Source organism: Rhinolophus sinicus, linkage group LG09 (assembly GCF_036562045.2).
Source record: "Rhinolophus sinicus isolate RSC01 linkage group LG09, ASM3656204v1, whole genome shotgun sequence".
Taxonomy (NCBI): Eukaryota; Metazoa; Chordata; class Mammalia; order Chiroptera; family Rhinolophidae; genus Rhinolophus; species Rhinolophus sinicus.
The window spans coordinates 157,108-174,531 of record NC_133758.1 but is presented as its reverse complement, the minus strand read 5'-3'; the positions used below and the strand labels follow the sequence as shown (position 1 = coordinate 174,531).

The 17,424-nt window shown below is 47.2% G+C and overlaps 1 protein-coding gene across 3 annotated transcripts; it reads left to right on the top strand.

Annotated features, from left to right (window-relative positions):
* The first annotated feature begins 1,692 nt into the window (after window positions 1-1,692).
* On the top strand, window positions 1,693-17,051 carry LOC109437020 (putative 2-ketogluconate reductase). Of its 3 annotated transcripts, XM_019715923.2 has the most exons (7): window positions 1,910-2,027; window positions 5,772-6,107; window positions 7,182-7,566; window positions 8,954-9,125; window positions 10,459-10,637; window positions 12,385-12,481; window positions 16,835-17,051. In XM_019715923.2, exons 2-7 carry the CDS (start codon window positions 6,048-6,050, stop codon window positions 16,989-16,991), a joined length of 1,050 nt encoding a protein of 349 aa, XP_019571482.2. In that variant the 5' UTR covers window positions 1,910-2,027; window positions 5,772-6,047; the 3' UTR covers window positions 16,992-17,051. The 3 variants fall into 3 exon arrangements, with proteins under 3 accessions (XP_019571500.2, XP_019571482.2, XP_074195884.1); XM_019715941.2 differs by lacking the exon at window positions 5,772-6,107 and having other exon boundaries at window positions 1,693-2,027; XM_074339783.1 differs by lacking the exons at window positions 1,910-2,027; window positions 5,772-6,107 and adding an exon at window positions 2,536-2,687.
* The last annotated feature ends 373 nt before the right edge of the window (window positions 17,052-17,424 follow it).

The following is a 17,424-nucleotide window of genomic DNA, read 5'->3' as shown; positions in this document are numbered from 1 at the left end:
GGTGGGGCCGCACCGAGAGGTGGGCACCTCTAAGGCAGGGCTTGTCCCCTTGACTCCCACACAGAGGCCCCAGATTAGTCGTGTGGCACTCATGCTGTCCAGACAGAAACACAGTTTGCTTTACTTGTCAAGAGCAGTATGTTAACAGAAGTCCTCCAAGCTAATGCATAAGACTCACATGCCCCGAAATAATTTAGTGAGATTAGCATTTTTACATTCCATGTGGTCAAGTACATGTAAAAGTTACCACTTTAATCCCATTTAAGCGCTCAGTGGCATTAACTACATTCACATCGTTCGCAGCCTTCAGCACTGTCTTCAGATAGGCCTTTTGTTAAAAAGCTTTGTTGAGATGCCATTCACATACTGTCATGTGAAAGTCACCCATTTAAGGTAAAGCGGTTGTTCAGCTGTGGAACCAACTCTTCTCTTACCAGACACATAATATGGAAATATTTCCTCCCATTCTGTGGATTGACTTTTCACTTTTTATTGGTGTCATTTGGAGCACAAGTTTTAAATTTTGATTAAGCCCAATTTATGTATTTTTTTTCTTTTATTACTTGTGCTTTTGGTGTCATATCTGAGAAACCATTGCCTAATTTAAGTTCATGATGTTTACTCCTGTTTCCTTCCAAAAGATTTTTACTTTTAACTCTTATATTTAGGTTTGTGAGCATTTTAAGTTAATTTTTGTGTGTTTTGTTAGGTAGATGTCCAGCTTAATTTTTTTTTTTTTTTTAAGGAGGGCCCATCTCACAGTGGCACGTGTGGGGATCAAAAGGACCCCCTTGGTGTTATCAGCACCACGCTCTAACCAACTGAGCTAACCGGCTGCCCCCTCTCTGGAATTATTTTAAATAATTTCAGATTACTCATAACTAGTGTGTAGAAATACAATTGGTTTTTGTATACTGATCTTGCATTCTGTAACCTTGCAGTGTTGGGAGGCAGGATGCCATCCATTTTCCCCAGTGGTTTATCACCACTGTCCAGGAGGGATGCTGACACAGGAGGAAATGCCCCAGGGGTCTTCTGGAGAGATTTCAGGTTAGGAAGAGTCCCCTCATCCAAATTGAAACTCTCAAAATAGCCCTTACAGATTCACAGTATTTGTAGTTTAAATGTCCCTTTGCCATAGTGGCTTCTCCACATCCTGTTATCAATAAGCCCCCAGAGGGACCACTGGGCCGCTGGGCTGCTTAGTTATCAAGGACAACAGACGTAGCACGACTTACTTCATTGTTACATCAAAGCAACATTTTTGTCTTTGACATGATCAAGTGTATTGAAACAACTTAAGTCATAAACATGTGGTATCGAAATCATATTAAACCTACACACAACTTAAGACCTGCTCTGCTCTTAACACGCCCCCAGGATTCCAAGCCCTGAGGTGTGCAGTGCCGACCCCCCAACCTGCATGGGAACACCCCCGCTCCTCACTCCGGCCATGCTGAAACCCAGACCAGCAACTTTCCCCACCACGCAGGCCCTACACACCCACGGCCCAGGCCCCGATCCTGGGCCTGGGGCTTCTCCAACATTACTGAAGGGGGCCCCATCCCAAGCCCGGGCCAGTCGACCACGGGCACGCAAGTGCACTTCCGGTGCGACCCGCCACCACTTCCGCTGCCCTCTAGCGGGGAGCTAAGGTAGGGGGCGTGGCCAGGTCCAAGGGGCGGGGAAAAGGCTTGGCCAAGGCTGGGGTCAGAGCTTGCTGGCCCCGGGAGAGGCCGGACGAGCGCGGCACGAAGCGCGGCGTGGCTAGGCACGAGGGGGGCGGGCTGCGGCTGCGGCGTGGGCTGGGGCGAAGGCCGGGGCCTGGAGCCGGGGCAGCGGACAGCGGTCCGTGACAGAGGGCGGGGCCTGCGGGCCCGGGGCGGGGCCTGGGGCAATTTGGGGCGTGGTGGGCAGGTGGGAGGGAGGATGCTGTGGTCTTAGACCTCCGGCGGTCCTTGTCATGGACTTTCCCAGGAAGCTGGGTTCCACCAGAGCGTCCCTCAAATCTGAGGTCCTTTTAAAAGGTAAGCGTGCCCCTAGGATGTCATGGCATGGGCCGGAGACTGGACCGAGCTCTGCCGCGTGGGCGTGGCTGTGACCCCAGACCTCACGTGGGATTGGTGGGCCGCGTTAGAGTCCTAACACGCATCCTGACCCGCATTTCAGGAGCCTAAAGGATTTAACAGGGAAAACCCAACGTTGTTATTATTTTATACCTGCCGCATTTGAGAGGTTTAAAGTGGCTTCAGGGACTCTGCTAGAAATTAAAGGTCAATTTATACAGGTATTTATTTTTCTGAGCTATAGGCAATGGCAGATTAAGCTTTAAATGGGTAAAATACAGGTACTCTCTGTTAGGGACGGCTGGAGGAATGAATGAGTCGCGAGCGACCAAAATTGGTCTATTAGAATTTATTTGGCTTGTTTGAGCTGCGGGAGGTCAGGCTAGAAAAGATCATAACCTCCCCCAGCAAAAAGGGGTATGGAGTTTTATAGGTGGGGGTAAACAAAATTGTTCCCCCTTCAATGTGTCAGGGGGTTTTTGTTGCCTTGTCTCTACAAACAAAGGGTTTCAGGGCATGACCAAGCCCTCCTGCTGGCTCCACACCCTGGCCCCCAGGCCTCCGTCTGCCCAGGCCCGCTGATCACAAGCCCATAGGAGACAAAGTACAAAGCAAGACAGGGTAAGATGATTTCTACTTTCCTGGCTGCGTCTCCAGGCCTAAGGCAAACAGTAACCCAAAGGTACAAGGTCTAAAGCAGGACAAAGATGGCTTTTAAGATAAGAAGCTTCCTGTTCCTGGCCTAAATATGGCCTAACACTCACATCAGATTTTAGTTCATAGTTTATTCCCTTACAGGAATCTAGTTTTTTAGGAGTGTAGCACCTGTTTTTGCTGAGACACATTGTGGTTTTAAATTATATTGGGCTTGTTGATACCTAGTGACTAAAGAAACATCACAAAAGATGAAAACAGTTCAGTTTTCATTAATCCCTAACTAGCAAACAGGTCATCAAGGAATCTGTGAACTCTGGCGTAGCTGAATCTTTTAGGTCCCCTTACCTAGCCATGTACTGATCAGGTAAGTTTCCGTGCTAAGATAATATGCTAAGGATGATAAGAAAGCAGAGGGGCTTCAGCCTCTTTTCTGAGTCTCTTGTGCACAATTTGGGCCAGGAGTCTGTGTGAGAGACAGAGAGCAAACAATTTTGATTTTATACTCATGGTGGGGGCAGAAAACTACTGTAGGTGAGATGAGAATAGACTTTGAAAGGAGTTGGAGAGAGAAGAGGGCAGGTTTGGCAGGGAGGGGAGACAAAAGCCAGCTGGTGCTGATTTAAGGCAAGTCTTGGTACATTGGGGAAGTGAGGGTGATTTGGGGTATATTAGACCCCCTTGTCAAATATTAAGAGTGGAAGATGTGTGAGGAATAGGATTTTAAGGAATTTCACTGTGTTTTATGAATTCAGTCTCCCTCTTTGGTGTAATTTTGTTTATTTTTAGAGACGGGTAAATATTAATATCTGAATTGCTCAGATTTAAACATTAGTAACTTGCATGCACTGAAAGCTTATAGTTGACTCTCCGGGCTCTGCATGTTATCTCTGTGGGATATACTCAAAAGGAGTCAGGAGGCTTTAGCTAGAAATAAGTGAGGAAGATTTATTCAAAGGTCTTGGGGCTTGCAAATTGGCAATACCCAGAGCGTTCCAAAGGAGCAAGAAAAGAAGACTCAGTTCTGCATTCTGAGCCCCTAGATCGGTCCAGGATGATACTCATCAGATGTCCGGTGGTCTAGACAATGGAACATTTCCTTTCTGAGGTCGTCAGATGACTAACTGAAGGTTTAATGTACATGCAGGCATTCACGCACAACACAGTGATGTGCGTCCAGGTGTGGGCGCAGGCCTAGGAAGTTCAGACATTTGGGTTGTCAGAACCTGTCAGCAGGAGTGATGGTTTCCTTACGCCACAGCCCACTTGAAGTTAGTAATGTAACAGCTTAACCACAGTGACTCCATTTTATGTGTCTTCCTCACCTCTCACTCTCAGGGCCACTGTGCAGGGCTGTCGGTCGCCCTCACCTATCTTTGGAGGAAAGTGAGTTTCAGAGAGAAGCACAGCCGAGCAGTTGGCCTGAGCCCTCCCGCTTAGTTCTTTTCATTTGTCCTCTTCCCTGCCCTCACCCCGTCTTGGTTGTTTCTCTTTCTCTCTATCCCCAAAACTAAAACATACTTTTATTGGTCGCATTTGGTTTTTTTGTTTTCCAGTTTTGCTTTTTAAATTAAAAAACATATTCTTTATTGCTCCGCCCCTTTTGCAAATTGAAGAAGTCCTCGAATCTCCGTGGCTCTGTCCTTGAGTCTCCGTGCCCCACCCCCACCCCCTTGGACCAGCACAGCTGTCACAGGGCCCCTGGGGTTGCAGAACCAGTGGGTCTGCACACCTCGCTCCCTGCCCTTCCTCCATGACTACTGTGTAAATGTCAGTGATACTTGTCTTTTGAAGCAAGCTGTTGGAAGTTTATTTTACTTTATTTTCTTTTCTGTGCCTCAATTTTATAGCGGCTTTATAAGAAGAAAATCCTGAATTTAGAGCCTTGGATCTGTTGAAGGCAATTTCAAAAACAGTAGTTTTTTTAAAAAATTAAGCAGTCATTTTGCAAGAAGAAAATACAAATTTTTAATCTATTTTAGCAGTATAAATGGAACCTCATGATGAGAAAGCACACAGCAGTTAGAAAATATATGTCTGAATTATCACTCTGTTAGGCAAAACCAAAGCTGTAAAATCTGATTTTTCCAAACTTCACGTGTGGGTTTATCTTTTAACTTGGAACAAATGCAAGTAACTGATGGTACATCCACTGCATTGCATGCTCCTTCCTTGCCAGAATGTTCCCAACCTACCCCTCATGTTGCTACTGCCCATCCAAGAACATGTCCCAGAGGCGCACACTACTTAGTTCTCTTTATACAGAAATTAGGGGAGAAGAAGGAAATGGGATCTTTGGGTGTAACTATAACACACTTCCTGTTATTATTACTCCAGTTGCATCAAGAACTCAGGAGAGCTGAGAGACCACTGACCAGCCACAGGGCTGTGCCACAGCAGATAGATGTCCAAGCCTTTCATAGCCACCGACCCCTCTGAGCACAGGGCTGGGTGCCAGCAGCCAATATCTAATGTTCCTTTCCTGGACTCCTGGCCTGTGACTGGAGGTGGTCAAATTCTATGCTTGTGAAAGGAGTTCCACAGGGATAGAAAGAGGCAGAGAAAGGTGGGAGCCCAGTCTTTGCCTAGGGCTCCCTCTCAGCCTGGTTGTGAGTCTCCTTCCTGCTCAGCATGTACAGCAGCCAAGAGTCCCGGAGTCATGGAGTCACGTGGGAAATCTGAAGCCTGTGGTGTGATGGGTATATGCATTGCCCTCCAACCAAGGTCAATGGGAAGTGAAAGATAAAGCCTCTGTGTGAAAATCAACTGAAGTCTTATCTTGAATAGACCTCTTTTAATCTTTTGCTCAAAGTCCAAAAAAGGTTTTAACCAGTTATGCTCTGAGCTTTAAACCAGTCTTAAACATTTTAAACAATGTTCATAACCCAAAGATAAAAATGCATTAATTAGCCTCAATTCTTGAAACACAGCAGGTTTTCTTTTTGGAGGAAAGCTATAAAATGTTAAAGATGTTTTTAATTAGTAACAAGAAACGTAAAACCTTATTTAATTCATTTGGCAGATGATAACAAATGTCTTTTATTTTCACAGTAGAAAATGCTCATGTTGATGTAAGAACTTCCAAACCTGTAGAGAATTTCTATAAGACTTTATTTGATCCAAAATTCACAACAGTTGCTGAGAGGCAAGATCGCAAATGCTCCCTGAAGGACAGTTTGCAGCTTCATTTTTTGCATTTGGAATCAAGAAGGGAATTTGAGGAAGATTAAATGAAAGTGGGAGAAAGCAGGTGGGGATGGATTACAGGACAGCTGACAAAACCATGTGTTCTCTTGAAGATGGTTACACTGCAGGGGTCTGAACCTCATGAATAGGATTAATCTGGCATCTCAAACCTGTGTGAGCCCAGAGCTGTTTCATGCCAAGGTAATCTTTTACTAAAAAAGTTACAGGCCTAGGTGTGACCACCCACCTACCATGACCCACCGGAGTCTGGAATTTATGGTCAGATCACCCTGTGAGGTGACTTTCCATAGAACCCCTTTTTTGTCCACAGTCAATTTTATTAGTTATTTATTACTGCATACATAACAAGTTATCCTGAATGTTAGTTGCTAGGGAAAAAAAACACATCTGTTATCTCCCAGGTGTTAAGGTCAGGAATCCAAGACTGGCGGACCTGGACAGTTCTGCTCAAGGTCTCTCTAGAAACTTGAATCAGATGTTGCGCAGGGCTGCAGTCATCTGAAGGCTGACCTGGTGGTTGGCGGGCATCTTAAGATCTGCTTCCAGCTCACTCAGGGCTTCTGCACAGGCTGCAGAAGGAATGAGAGAGGGGGAGAGAGGGAGGGGAGGAGAGAGGGAGAGGAAGGGGGGAGGGAGGGTGAGGAGAGGAAGGGAAGGAAGGGGGAAGGAAGGAGAGACGGAGAGGGAGAGGAGGAGAGAGGGAGAGGAAGGGGGGAGGGAGGGTGAGGAGAGGAAGGGAAGGAAGGGGGAAGGAAGGAGAGACGGAGAGGGAGGGAGAGGAGGGAAAGTAGAGGGAGGAGGGAGAGGAAGGGGGGAAGGGAGAAGAGGGAAAGGAAAAGGGAGGGGGGAGAGGGGAGAAAAGGAGGAGGGCGAGGAGAGGAAGAGGGAAGAAGGGAGAGGGAGCAGTGACCACCCATTGCTTCTGTCCTGTTCTCTTAGCTAGAAGCACACTCCAGGGTTGGGGTCACATCACCATGGTGGGGCGTAGCTACCAGGAGGGTGTCACTGGAGGCAGCTCAGAGGCTGCACCACAGCTGAAGGGCAGGTGAGTCAGGGAGGAAAGTAGGCATGATGGGACATTGCTACCTTCAGAAGTCTGGGTCTATTGTCTTTCAGGTTTTCTAGGAATTTACCCAGGACCTGAAATGCATCCTGGTCTTATAATTTAGAAAACCTGAGGAGCAGCAGAAGCGCTCACAGGTGGTTCCCTTAAAGACTGTTTTGTCTGCAGAGGTCACGTTTGTTGTTCCGCAGGTCATGGGAGAGCAGGACCTGCCAGGGGTTCTGGTGTCTGCACTTGAAGGCCCAGCTGGGGTGTGTGAAGAGCATGTTGGAGACCTACAGAAACACTTCAGGCTCATTACAATGCAGGAATTTATGGGAAATAAAACCCAGCTGGGTCCAAAGATTCACGCTGTGTATATCTGGGGTGGAAAGCCTGCCATTGACCGGGAGCTTCTGCAGGGCCTGCCTGCCCTCAAGATTGTTGCCAACTCAGGAGCCGGTCTGGACCACCTGGACCTGAAGCTCCTCGCCAGCTTTGGCGTAAAGGTGGCCAACACACCATGGGCGGTGTCCAGCCCCACGGCCGATATGGGGATGGCCTTACTGCTAGCAGCAGCCCGGAGAGTCGTGGAAGGTACGTGGTGTTGAGATGCTGGTTTTCCAGAGGTCAGATGACAGACATTTAACAACACACATGACAGAATAACCTCACCTTCAAACTGCAAGTCTTTCTGTCCTGATTTCTGCCCAGTGCACCCAGCACTTGGGGATGAAGCCCGTCTCGGTCCCTTGCAGCAAGCCTGTGCCCAAGCCCAGCATCTGCCTCACGGTGGCCGTTTTCTCCCCACCAGGTGCTACTCATGGAACAGGTGGGAAGTGTGTGTGGTGACATCATTGCAGCACCACCGTGGAAGTGCATGTGGGCCTGGCACTGGCCAGTCGTGGGCATGCTGCCCTGGGGCGAAGGCCTGCAAGTGAGTAGGCAGAGTCCCACCTGCCCACTCACTGGACACCCCTGGAGTGTCCCCAGGAAAGGCAGTGCAGGAAGTCAGCACTCGCCCATCCCGATGGAGCTTGGGCATGAAGGGGCTGAGGAAAGAGAAGCAAGAACCAGGCTCTTCTGTTTCTGTGTGTGCTGGTTGCCACTCCTAGTCACACACACATGCAGTCAAACATACACATACATGTGCAGTCACACACCTGGTCACACAATCACACACAGTCACACGTTCACACAGTCATACAGTCACAGACGTGCAGTCACACATGGTCACACAGTCACACACAGTTGCACACATCCAGTCACACACAGACAGTGCGGTCACACACATGGTCACACACAGACATACATATGCAGTCACGGTCACACAGTCACACATACAGTCACACACACAGACACGTGTAGTCACACACATGGTCACACAGTCACTCACACATAGTCACACACAGTCACACAGACACATACATATGCAGTCACGGTCACACACAGTCACCCAGTCACACACATACAGTCACAGACGTGCAGTCACACATGGTCACACACAGTCACACATTCACACAGTCACACACATACAGTCACACACAGACACGTGCAGTCACACATGGTCACATATAGTCGGTCACATACAGTCACACAGACACATGCAGTCACGGTCACACAGTCACAAACAGCCACACACACAGTTACACACATACACAGTCATACATACACATGCACACAGTCACACACATACAGACACCCACCCCAAAACCAACACATTTTAACCAAAACTTCCTCCTGAATGGGAAAGGAGTTGCTATTTTCAAGCATTCTGCCAGGAGGTTCTGTTGTGAGGACGTTGCCGTCTGTTCCCCCTTTTTCCTTTGCAGAAACCTGATTGTTGTCAGGATAAAAAGCCTGAGAGCTGTGGTCGGCCACCAGCATTCTCTACCCTCGTAACCTTGTCAGAAGGTCCCAGGAAGGGCTGTGGGTTTTCTGCGCGGTACCATCTCCACTCCCACTGTCACGTTGTGTACCTTAGGTCATCAGTTGGCCATCTCACCAGATACAGAGAAGTTTTCCACAAACTGGTTGGGCCAGGAGGTGACAGGGGCCACCCTGGGCATTGTGGGCATGGGCAGGATTGGCTACAAGGTCGCTCAGAGGGCCAGGGCGTTCGACATGAAGATCCTGTACCACAACAGGAAGTGCAGGTAGGACTCGCGAAGTGGGCTTGGAGGGCATGGGGTGGCACTGACACCATCGGTGACTTAAATGTGGCTGGATGTGGATCCCTCCATGTTTCCTAAGATTCCCTGGCTCTTTCTTTCTAGAAAGTTAGGGCTGATGGTACAGAAAGGGACCATGGTATTTCTATGGTTGCCTAGAAACGTGGCTGTGACTTGTTTCCACTGAAAAAGTCACCAGAAAGATTTTAACTCACCTATAATTGTTCTTTTATTTCTCAAGTGACTTTTTGATCATGGGAGATGCTATCCACACCCACTGAGCGATTGTACTGGTTCCTTTAGTTCTGAGGTATATGCTCATCCACTCCCTTATTCATTCTGAAACCCATTTCCTTTCATATGCAGTTCAGCCCAACACACAGTCCTACTGACTCCATGTCCAAAACAACCCTCAGATCCGCTTGTTCTCTCTCACTTCATCTGCACACATCCCTCTATGGAGCTGCCTGTCTGCTCTTGAACTCCAGCCCCCTCTGCAGATGGGCCTGAGGACGGCCACTGGGCACCAGCTGTCAGTGGCTTCCCACAGCACGCTGAATGGAGCTGTGCTTGGTGCTGAGCTGGGAAATGTTACATGCGAACCGTGCCCTTTCTCAGCCACTGCATTTGCACAGTGAACAGTGGACTGGCTTAGGCAGCTGTCACAGCTTCAGTGTGATGAGGGGCAAACATGAAGGCCGGGCTCTTCCAGGACTAGGTGTGGGATGCGGGCAGGGCGTTCATCTTCCCTCCTGGCAGTCCCCCCCCAAGACTCGTGTTAGGAGAGACTTCCTAGAATTTTTGGTTTCGTGTCTGTGTGGCAGTGGCAGCCACCTGGGGTGCTGTGGCCTCCTGGAGCTTGAATTTGCGTTGAGTAATCAGCTGTCCGGGGTGGCCAGAGCAGGGGTTCAGATTGGACCCAAACAGAATGCACCAGATCCTTGGATCCTCGCTTTCTGTTTGACAGAACATTCCCAGGCCCTCTCCTGTTTGTTTTCTGGAAACTTTGATGTGTTTCCCACGTCCTGTAATGCTCTGACATGTCTGACGCTCGATCAGGCTTGTACCAGACTCTAGTGTTCCAGGTGAGTGAGAGGAGGCGCCCGGCCTCAAGGAGTTTTGGGTCCGGTGTGAAATCCTGCAGACGCCAAGGGCTTGCTTGGACAACCCAAAGGTGCCCACGGGGCCTCATGGCTGAGTCCTAGCCCCACATGGAGGGGAGACGGAGGCCCTGGCTCCCCTCAGAGACTCCTTCCTGGGGTGACTTGATGAATTTCTGACTACAGAACGTGATTTTTCTTCCCTGTTCCCTTCATAGGAAGTTGGAGGAGGAGGAAGCTGTTGGGGCCACATACTGTGAGAGGCTGGATGATCTGCTTCAGCGATCGGACTTTGTGATGTTGGCCGTGAGCCTGACGCCCCAGACCCACGGCCTGATTGGAAGGAGGGAGCTGAGGCTGATGAAGCCCACCGCCATTCTCGTCAACATTGGCAGAGGTACCTGCTCCGCTTCTGTGTGGCCAGGTGGCTGGACAACCATACAGGATAACCCCTCATGGTCCCAAGCGTTTGCTGTGGACTTTTTCCTCGAGGGGCTGAAAACCCCACTTAGACTAGACTGGGGGAGCATAAGTTAAAAGGATTTTACTTTCTATTTAGAAATATTTCTGATTTTTATCTTCACATCTTTTGGTCTTCAAATTAGTAGCAAAAAGAATGAAAATCTGCAATGTGGGGGTTTTGGAATCCAGGTTTGGGCAGGTACTTTGGGTAGAGGTGTTTCACAGTTTGGTTTTCTAGGTGCAATTAAGCAAAATTTATGGGGATGAATTTTCTGAGCCTTCACTTTGAAGACTAACCAGTGTTGGCATGGCTTTGACGTTTAGGTAGTGTGGTTTGTGTTTACACACAGGAGGTGGTATAACCTAATATCGTGGGGGGCTAGTGTGGCATTTATAAAGACTCAGAGTCCTCTGGACACCGGCAAGTGACAGCACACTGACGCCAAACATCCTGGCTGGGCCTTCTCGGGGTTGGGGCCGCAGGGCATGAGACCTGGTGCTGCCAGCAGCCACCCGTGTCCCTCCTCCGGGAAACTCACAGGGCTGAGTTAATGTGTGAAAGTTGTCTGAAAATTCGGACCCTCTAGCTGAGCAAGAAGCACGAGTGCATTATGTGCTTCCGGTGACACCAGCAGCCAGGGAACATAGTAGATTCTGGAAATAGAGAAACTGGGGGAGGGGAGAAGGGAGAGGGTACAGGGCTGCCGGCAGGCAGGACTCCTGGGCTAGAGGACAGGGTTCCCTCCCACATCTGCCTACTGTGTGCGTTTGAAATGACAGGTAGGGAGCACGCAGTCTTAATGTGTGTATAATGCGTGTGATCTATGTGTAACATATGAGGTCTGACAATTAAGTTCATGAACTCCTCCTAGAAAAAGTGCTACATACCTCACTTCTGAATAGCACTATGGTCACCTTCGAAGTACTCCCCTTGGGAAGCTATGCACTGATGCCAGTGCGTAGTCCACTCTTCAAAGCAATTTGGGAACTATTTTTCTGGAATGGCTGTCAGAGCTGTCGTCGTATTACCCTGGATGTCATGAATGTCATCAAAATGTCTTCCTTTCAATATTTCCTTGATCTTCGGGTAAAGAAAGAAGTCATTGGGGGTCAGATCAGGTGAGTAGGGAGGGTGTTCCAATACAGTTATTTGTTTGCTGGCTAAAAACTCCCTCACAGACAGTGCCATGTGAGCTGGTGCATTGTCGTGATGCAAGAGCCATGAATTGTTGGTGAAAAGTTCAGGTTGTCTAACTTTTTCACACAGCCTGTTCAGCACTTCCAAATAGTAAACTTGGTTAACTGTCCAGTTGGTACAAATTCATAATGAACAATCCCTCTGATATCAAAAAAGGTTAGCAACAGCATTGCAACAAGTTTGTGAACATAATTGTCTGACCTTGTACGTGATGCGTGTAACATGTGATATGTGTGTAACATGCAGCGCATGTGTAATGTGTGTGTGAGCTGTCTCCACTGGAGCCGCATGGTCTCAGTGGGTGTGATGCCTGTGCCCTGAGTGACTGTGGGTCACTGTGCTCCGTGCCTGCCTGACTGTCACAGGCCACCGTGTCAGGCCTTTGATGGCCCCACACGTGTTGCAGTAGTAGCTGACGTGACCGAGGTCTTCCCGGTGTCCTCCTTGCCATGGTAACCGCAGAGGCCTTGTGTTGTTGCCTCAGGTCTGCTAGTAGATCAGGACGCACTACTGGAAGCGCTTCAGACCGGGGTCATCAAGGCGGCGGCACTGGATGTGACACACCCGGAACCCCTGCCCAGGTGATGAGCCACACAGCCCACAGCCCCTGGGGTGGGCATGGCCCTCAGACAGCCGTGCTTGGCCAGGAATGCAAGGTCTCGGCCTGGGAGGGGTCTGTGCAGGCAGGCCTGGGGACAGGCTGGCCTCTGCTGACACCTCCAGGGACGGGGCTCAGTGGGCTTCGGCAACAAATAGTCCCCCTCCCACTGACCCTGGTCTGCTCTGCAGCATGGAGGCCAACTTTGGTTTTCTTCCCTTTTACTAACTGCCACGCATTCTAAAACAATTCCTCTCTCATCTTAGTCTTTTTTTCTGAGGCTAAATACCTTCGAGTTCTTCAATATTAGCCTAAATAAAGGCATTTCTAGACACCTCCTCATTGGGACTGTCCTCCAGCTCTTCAGTTTTAAGGACCTCTCAAGAACCGAACGCAGTATTTGCGTTATGACCTGGGCCCTGCAGAAAAGTCACCCAAAGTCTATGTTGGCAGCACATGCTTTCAGAGGCCTTGTGGCACCCTTAGCTCATTACGTTTTTAGTTAGCTAAAACTGAAATTATTATTCCTTCAATTGGTTTTTAAGTGTATGTGTGGAATTTTACATTTATTTCTATTTAATTTCATTTGCTTCTGTGCTTTGACCCAAAGATCAGGCTGCTATGGCTAGAGCCTTGATTTTGTCATTTATTTTGAAATCTTGATGCTGTCATCCTTTAAACTAGCTGTCCCACGGTAGCTTTCATTCCTCCAGCTTTGATTTCTATCCAGTAAACAAGTTACAGTCAGCTGAATGATATTAGAACCAAATTTAATATCTAAATTTATCAAGATTGAACCTAGAACTTACAGACATTTATGAGAAAAATAATTTATTTAGAACAGTGTTTCTTAGAAGGTTGTCTAGATCAATGGTTTGGTCTGTGAAGTCAAGATGTGATTTACCTTTCCACTCATGTTTTCTGAAAAGTATCATAGAGTTTTCCAGAGACAAATGACATGCATGACTCTTAGCTAAAGAAATGTGTGCTTCTGTATTACTGTATTAACTTTTTTTTAGTTTTAATTTCTAATACAGTATATGTTGACAGATATAACGCACGTAAACAAATGGTCTTTGTGGTTTTCAGATTTTAAGTGTAAAGACATTCTGAGACTAAATATTAAAGAACCACTAATCTAGCCCAAAAAATAATTTCAATATAAATTAAGAAACATGAACATTTTAGACAGTTGTCCACTTCGAAACCTAGAAGTCACATGATCACCACTGTTGCCTACTCTGCTAAAATGAGCTTTTCTTTAGATTCACTAACAAGTCCCAGGGCCAATACCTGGCTTAAAGCCCAAAGTTTAGTTTATCCTAATAGGTGGTGTAGGTGGTGTGCTCCCAGTGTCCCAGGTCAACTCATTTTTGTGGCTGAGAGATTTAGCAATTATTTTTGGAATAGATTGATCTTTAGATATCCATATTAATTTCTAATCTATGTATCAGATATATTTAAATTTTCATCTTGATTTTTGGGGCAGACATTTTGTTGCTGTTTACTGTAAAACTTTTAAGTAAGAAATTTGGGATTATTTAATCATACTACTTAAGTGTTCTTTGTCTTATAAAGGGATTTACTACAAGATTATTTTAAAAAGAAAAAATTCATTTGCCAATAGAGTAAGGAGCCCCCAACATCACCTTCAAGTTTAATGATTTGCTGGAAAGACGCCCAGGAAAGCTTTTCCACTCATACTCATAGTTTATTATAGTGAAAGTATACAGATTCAAATCAGCAAAGGCAGGCAGTGGGTGGGGTGCATCCCAGGAGACAGCAGTTGTCCTCTCCCAGTGCAGTTGGAGGGGCAGCAGTTACGACTTCCGCAGTGATGTCTGACAACACACTTGAAGTATTTCTAACCAGGGAAGCTCTCCCAAGCCTTGGCGCCATGGAGGACCTCCATGTCTGACATTTGCTAGTTGGTCTCCAGTCCCTCCAGAGGTCAGAATGATGCAGAGTGGCCCAGGGCTCCAGGTCAGCCAAAGCAGGCATTCACCATGAATGACTCTTAGCATTAGCTGTCTGGCTTTCCTCATGGCCCCAGGGACAAGAAGACACTTGTCAGGCAGTGTGTCACCCAGAGCCTGTCGTTGGCAGGTGCTGGGTGTGACGCTCTGGGCCTGTCTGCAGTCAGTCCTTTACCCCATGGCCATGCCGTCTTGACCAGAGCAATCTTACAGCAGAATGCCAGGATGTTCCGGAGCAGCTGCATGTACTGTAGTATTTATGTGACGGCTACAGCGAGACTATCAGTAGGACTGCCTGGCACGCGGAGTAGCCAGTGAGGCAGGAATAGATTTAAAGCAGCAACTAAACCACCCTATAAGGCCATTACGTACTTTTTTGTATTTTGTTCTAGTTTGCCCACTGATCTACCATTATTTGGATTTGTGAAGTGCTATTTAGTGTATAAATTAGCTGCTGGTTAGCTAAATCTAGTTTTTGCTCAGGCCAGTCGTTTCCTATTGGTATCAGGTTCTGAGGAGGCTTTAACTCAATCTCCCAATACTATTGCCCTCAGTGTCGGTATTATTATAGGACGTATTTACACGAAGCAGTTAAATTTACCAGCAATGCCAGGGTTACACTGTATCACAATATTAGTCATGCTATAATTCAGTTTCATTACATAACAAATCACTAATAATTACAGAGGTATTTGCTGTGCCTTCTCAACAGAATTGGCTCTTGCCTATATACCAGATGTTATTATGGACAGGTATTGTTACAATTGGCCACGCCAGTTATCTCTGAGTTCCAAGTCCATTGTCACGAAGCCAGTAACCCTGTTTCAGTTCACAGCCTCCTCCTGAGACTGGTTTCCAGTATGTGCTTTTATGTAGTAAGGCCCACCTCCTTCCATGAGGAGGGTGAGCGTTATTCAGAATAGTTCTCACCCCTGCTAAGTGTACTGCAGGATATGTCTTACTTGGATCAGTCCCGGGGGCTAGGGCAGTCATAGTGCCTTGATATAAGTTACAAGTGCCCCCAGAGATTTCCATAGGTTTAGGGGTCTGTAAGATTCCCAAAGTGTGCCCCTTGAGCCTCAGTAGCTAGGGTGGAGGGTCATTGTCACGTGGCCACTTGGCCTGTGTATTAAAATAGGAGGCCCTGTTGGGTCAGGTTACAGCTGTTTCCCATTGTTGGGTTATAGTGTTATACATCATTGTTTGGTCTGCCTGACCCACTTCACTAAAACCTCATTATCTGTCGCGTCCAGCACAACACAGGCAGTGAGAGAACAAGAAGGGGCAGCGAAAGGTTAAGAAAGAAACAGAAATCAAGAAAGTTTTGAAACAGGGGCCAAGGGTCTCACAGCCTCAAAGGACTGAGAGCCCCGAATCGGGCCACCTTGTGGCTCATATTGATGCACATACAAGGAAGTAACATTGTTTTTACTACTGTCTGTGAGTCTCATACACCATACCAGAAAACTGGTTCAAACCAATCACCCTTGTCTGTCGAAAGTCCCATGATGTATAAATAATTATTGTTTGTACCTCCCCAGGGGACAAAACCTTTATGTTGAAAACTTACTGAGATGGAGAACTGATGTTATCACTTCCCAAGCAGGTTGTGGGAAGGAATACAGCCACATAGGCAAAATCTCTCCTTAGACGGGGGAAAGTGGAGGGCTGTGCCCACCTCTTTCGACCCCGTTGAGTTCTTCTTGTGGTCCCCACGCGACTGTGCCTGTCTTAGGTCGTTCCGCTCTTGAGGAATCTTACCCATCATTGGCTAACCAGCCATCCTCCGGGGCCAGAGAGACATGAGGTGTAAGCACAAAGGTGAAGCAAAGTCCCTGAAAGGATCAGTCTCACAGACTCTTCCTTCTTTTTAGGGGTAGGCACGAGGGGACAGACGGGTAGGCTGCTGCATGACAACAATTATCTTTACAGGCTGACTTCCATCCTTGCCTTCTTCCTGGAAGAGGACTCCCTCTACTCTGCTAATTCTAGTTAATAAAACTTTTTCCCTCTGAATGCTAGTCCTCAATAAAGGTGCATTCAGCTTGTCCTGTGATGCTAGGACCAGAACCTATCTCCCCTGAGGCCCATTTCTGTCTTGTGAGCCCGTGTTTAATCCACTAGCATGTTGTGCCATTCTGTACTAATGTCCTGGATGCAGTTAAGGTATGTGTTTTACACCCAAAAATGTAGGGTCCCACATACTAGGGTAAGATGAGTGGTGGTCACAACTAGGTGTAACTTAGCATATGCCATAAGGCCTCCTGGACCTTCCCCATCTCAGGGTGGGACATGAAACTATAATATGAAGTTCGAGAGACAAAAAAGCTCTGAATGGTTTCCCTCAATCTGTATTTCAGAGATCATCCTTTGTTGAAATTGAAGAACATCATTCTGACCCCTCACATTGGAAGTGCAACTCATCAAGCCAGACTACAGATGATGGAAAACATGGTTGAAAGCATCCGGGCTTCTCTGGATGGCCTTCCCATTCCTAATGAAGTGCTACTTAAATGATTTATGCAGGCTGAGAATGCAGAGGGATGAACACATGGCAGATTAAATGAAAAAAACTATGATTTTGTGTATTTTATTTCTGTTAGAGTCCACTATGTGGATTGGTTTACTATTATTTTATCTGGAAAACTTTAAGAATAGTAATGATAGTTGCCATTTATTGAGAGCTTGCTAATTTCAGTGCCTTACTTACATTTTCACTTCATCCTCAAGGCAGCTCCATGAGGGAAGTTCTATTATCATTTACCACGAAACAGAGCAGAGAAGTACTTGTCTAACATCCAGGGCTTGCAAATATTTGAATTTGGATTAAAATCCAGGACTGTTCTGTGGATTTTCCAGTGGGCTGTTGCTTTCCATCCTATTAAATTCTGATAGCGTCTTGGATTACAGTCTCCCTGATACTCTAATCCCTGTCCATTCGGTTTTTTCA

Excerpts from the sequence above, each read along its gene's own strand:
- LOC109437020 (XM_019715923.2), top strand. The coding sequence starts at position 6,048 with ATGAATAGGATTAATCTGGCATCTCAAACCTGTGTGAGCCCAGAGCTG. Across the intron at positions 7,567-8,953 it reads AGCCCGGAGAGTCGTGGAAG|GTCATCAGTTGGCCATCTCA; the intron begins GTACGTGGTGTT and ends TGTGTACCTTAG. Across the intron at positions 12,482-16,834 it reads CACCCGGAACCCCTGCCCAG|AGATCATCCTTTGTTGAAAT; the intron begins GTGATGAGCCAC and ends TCTGTATTTCAG.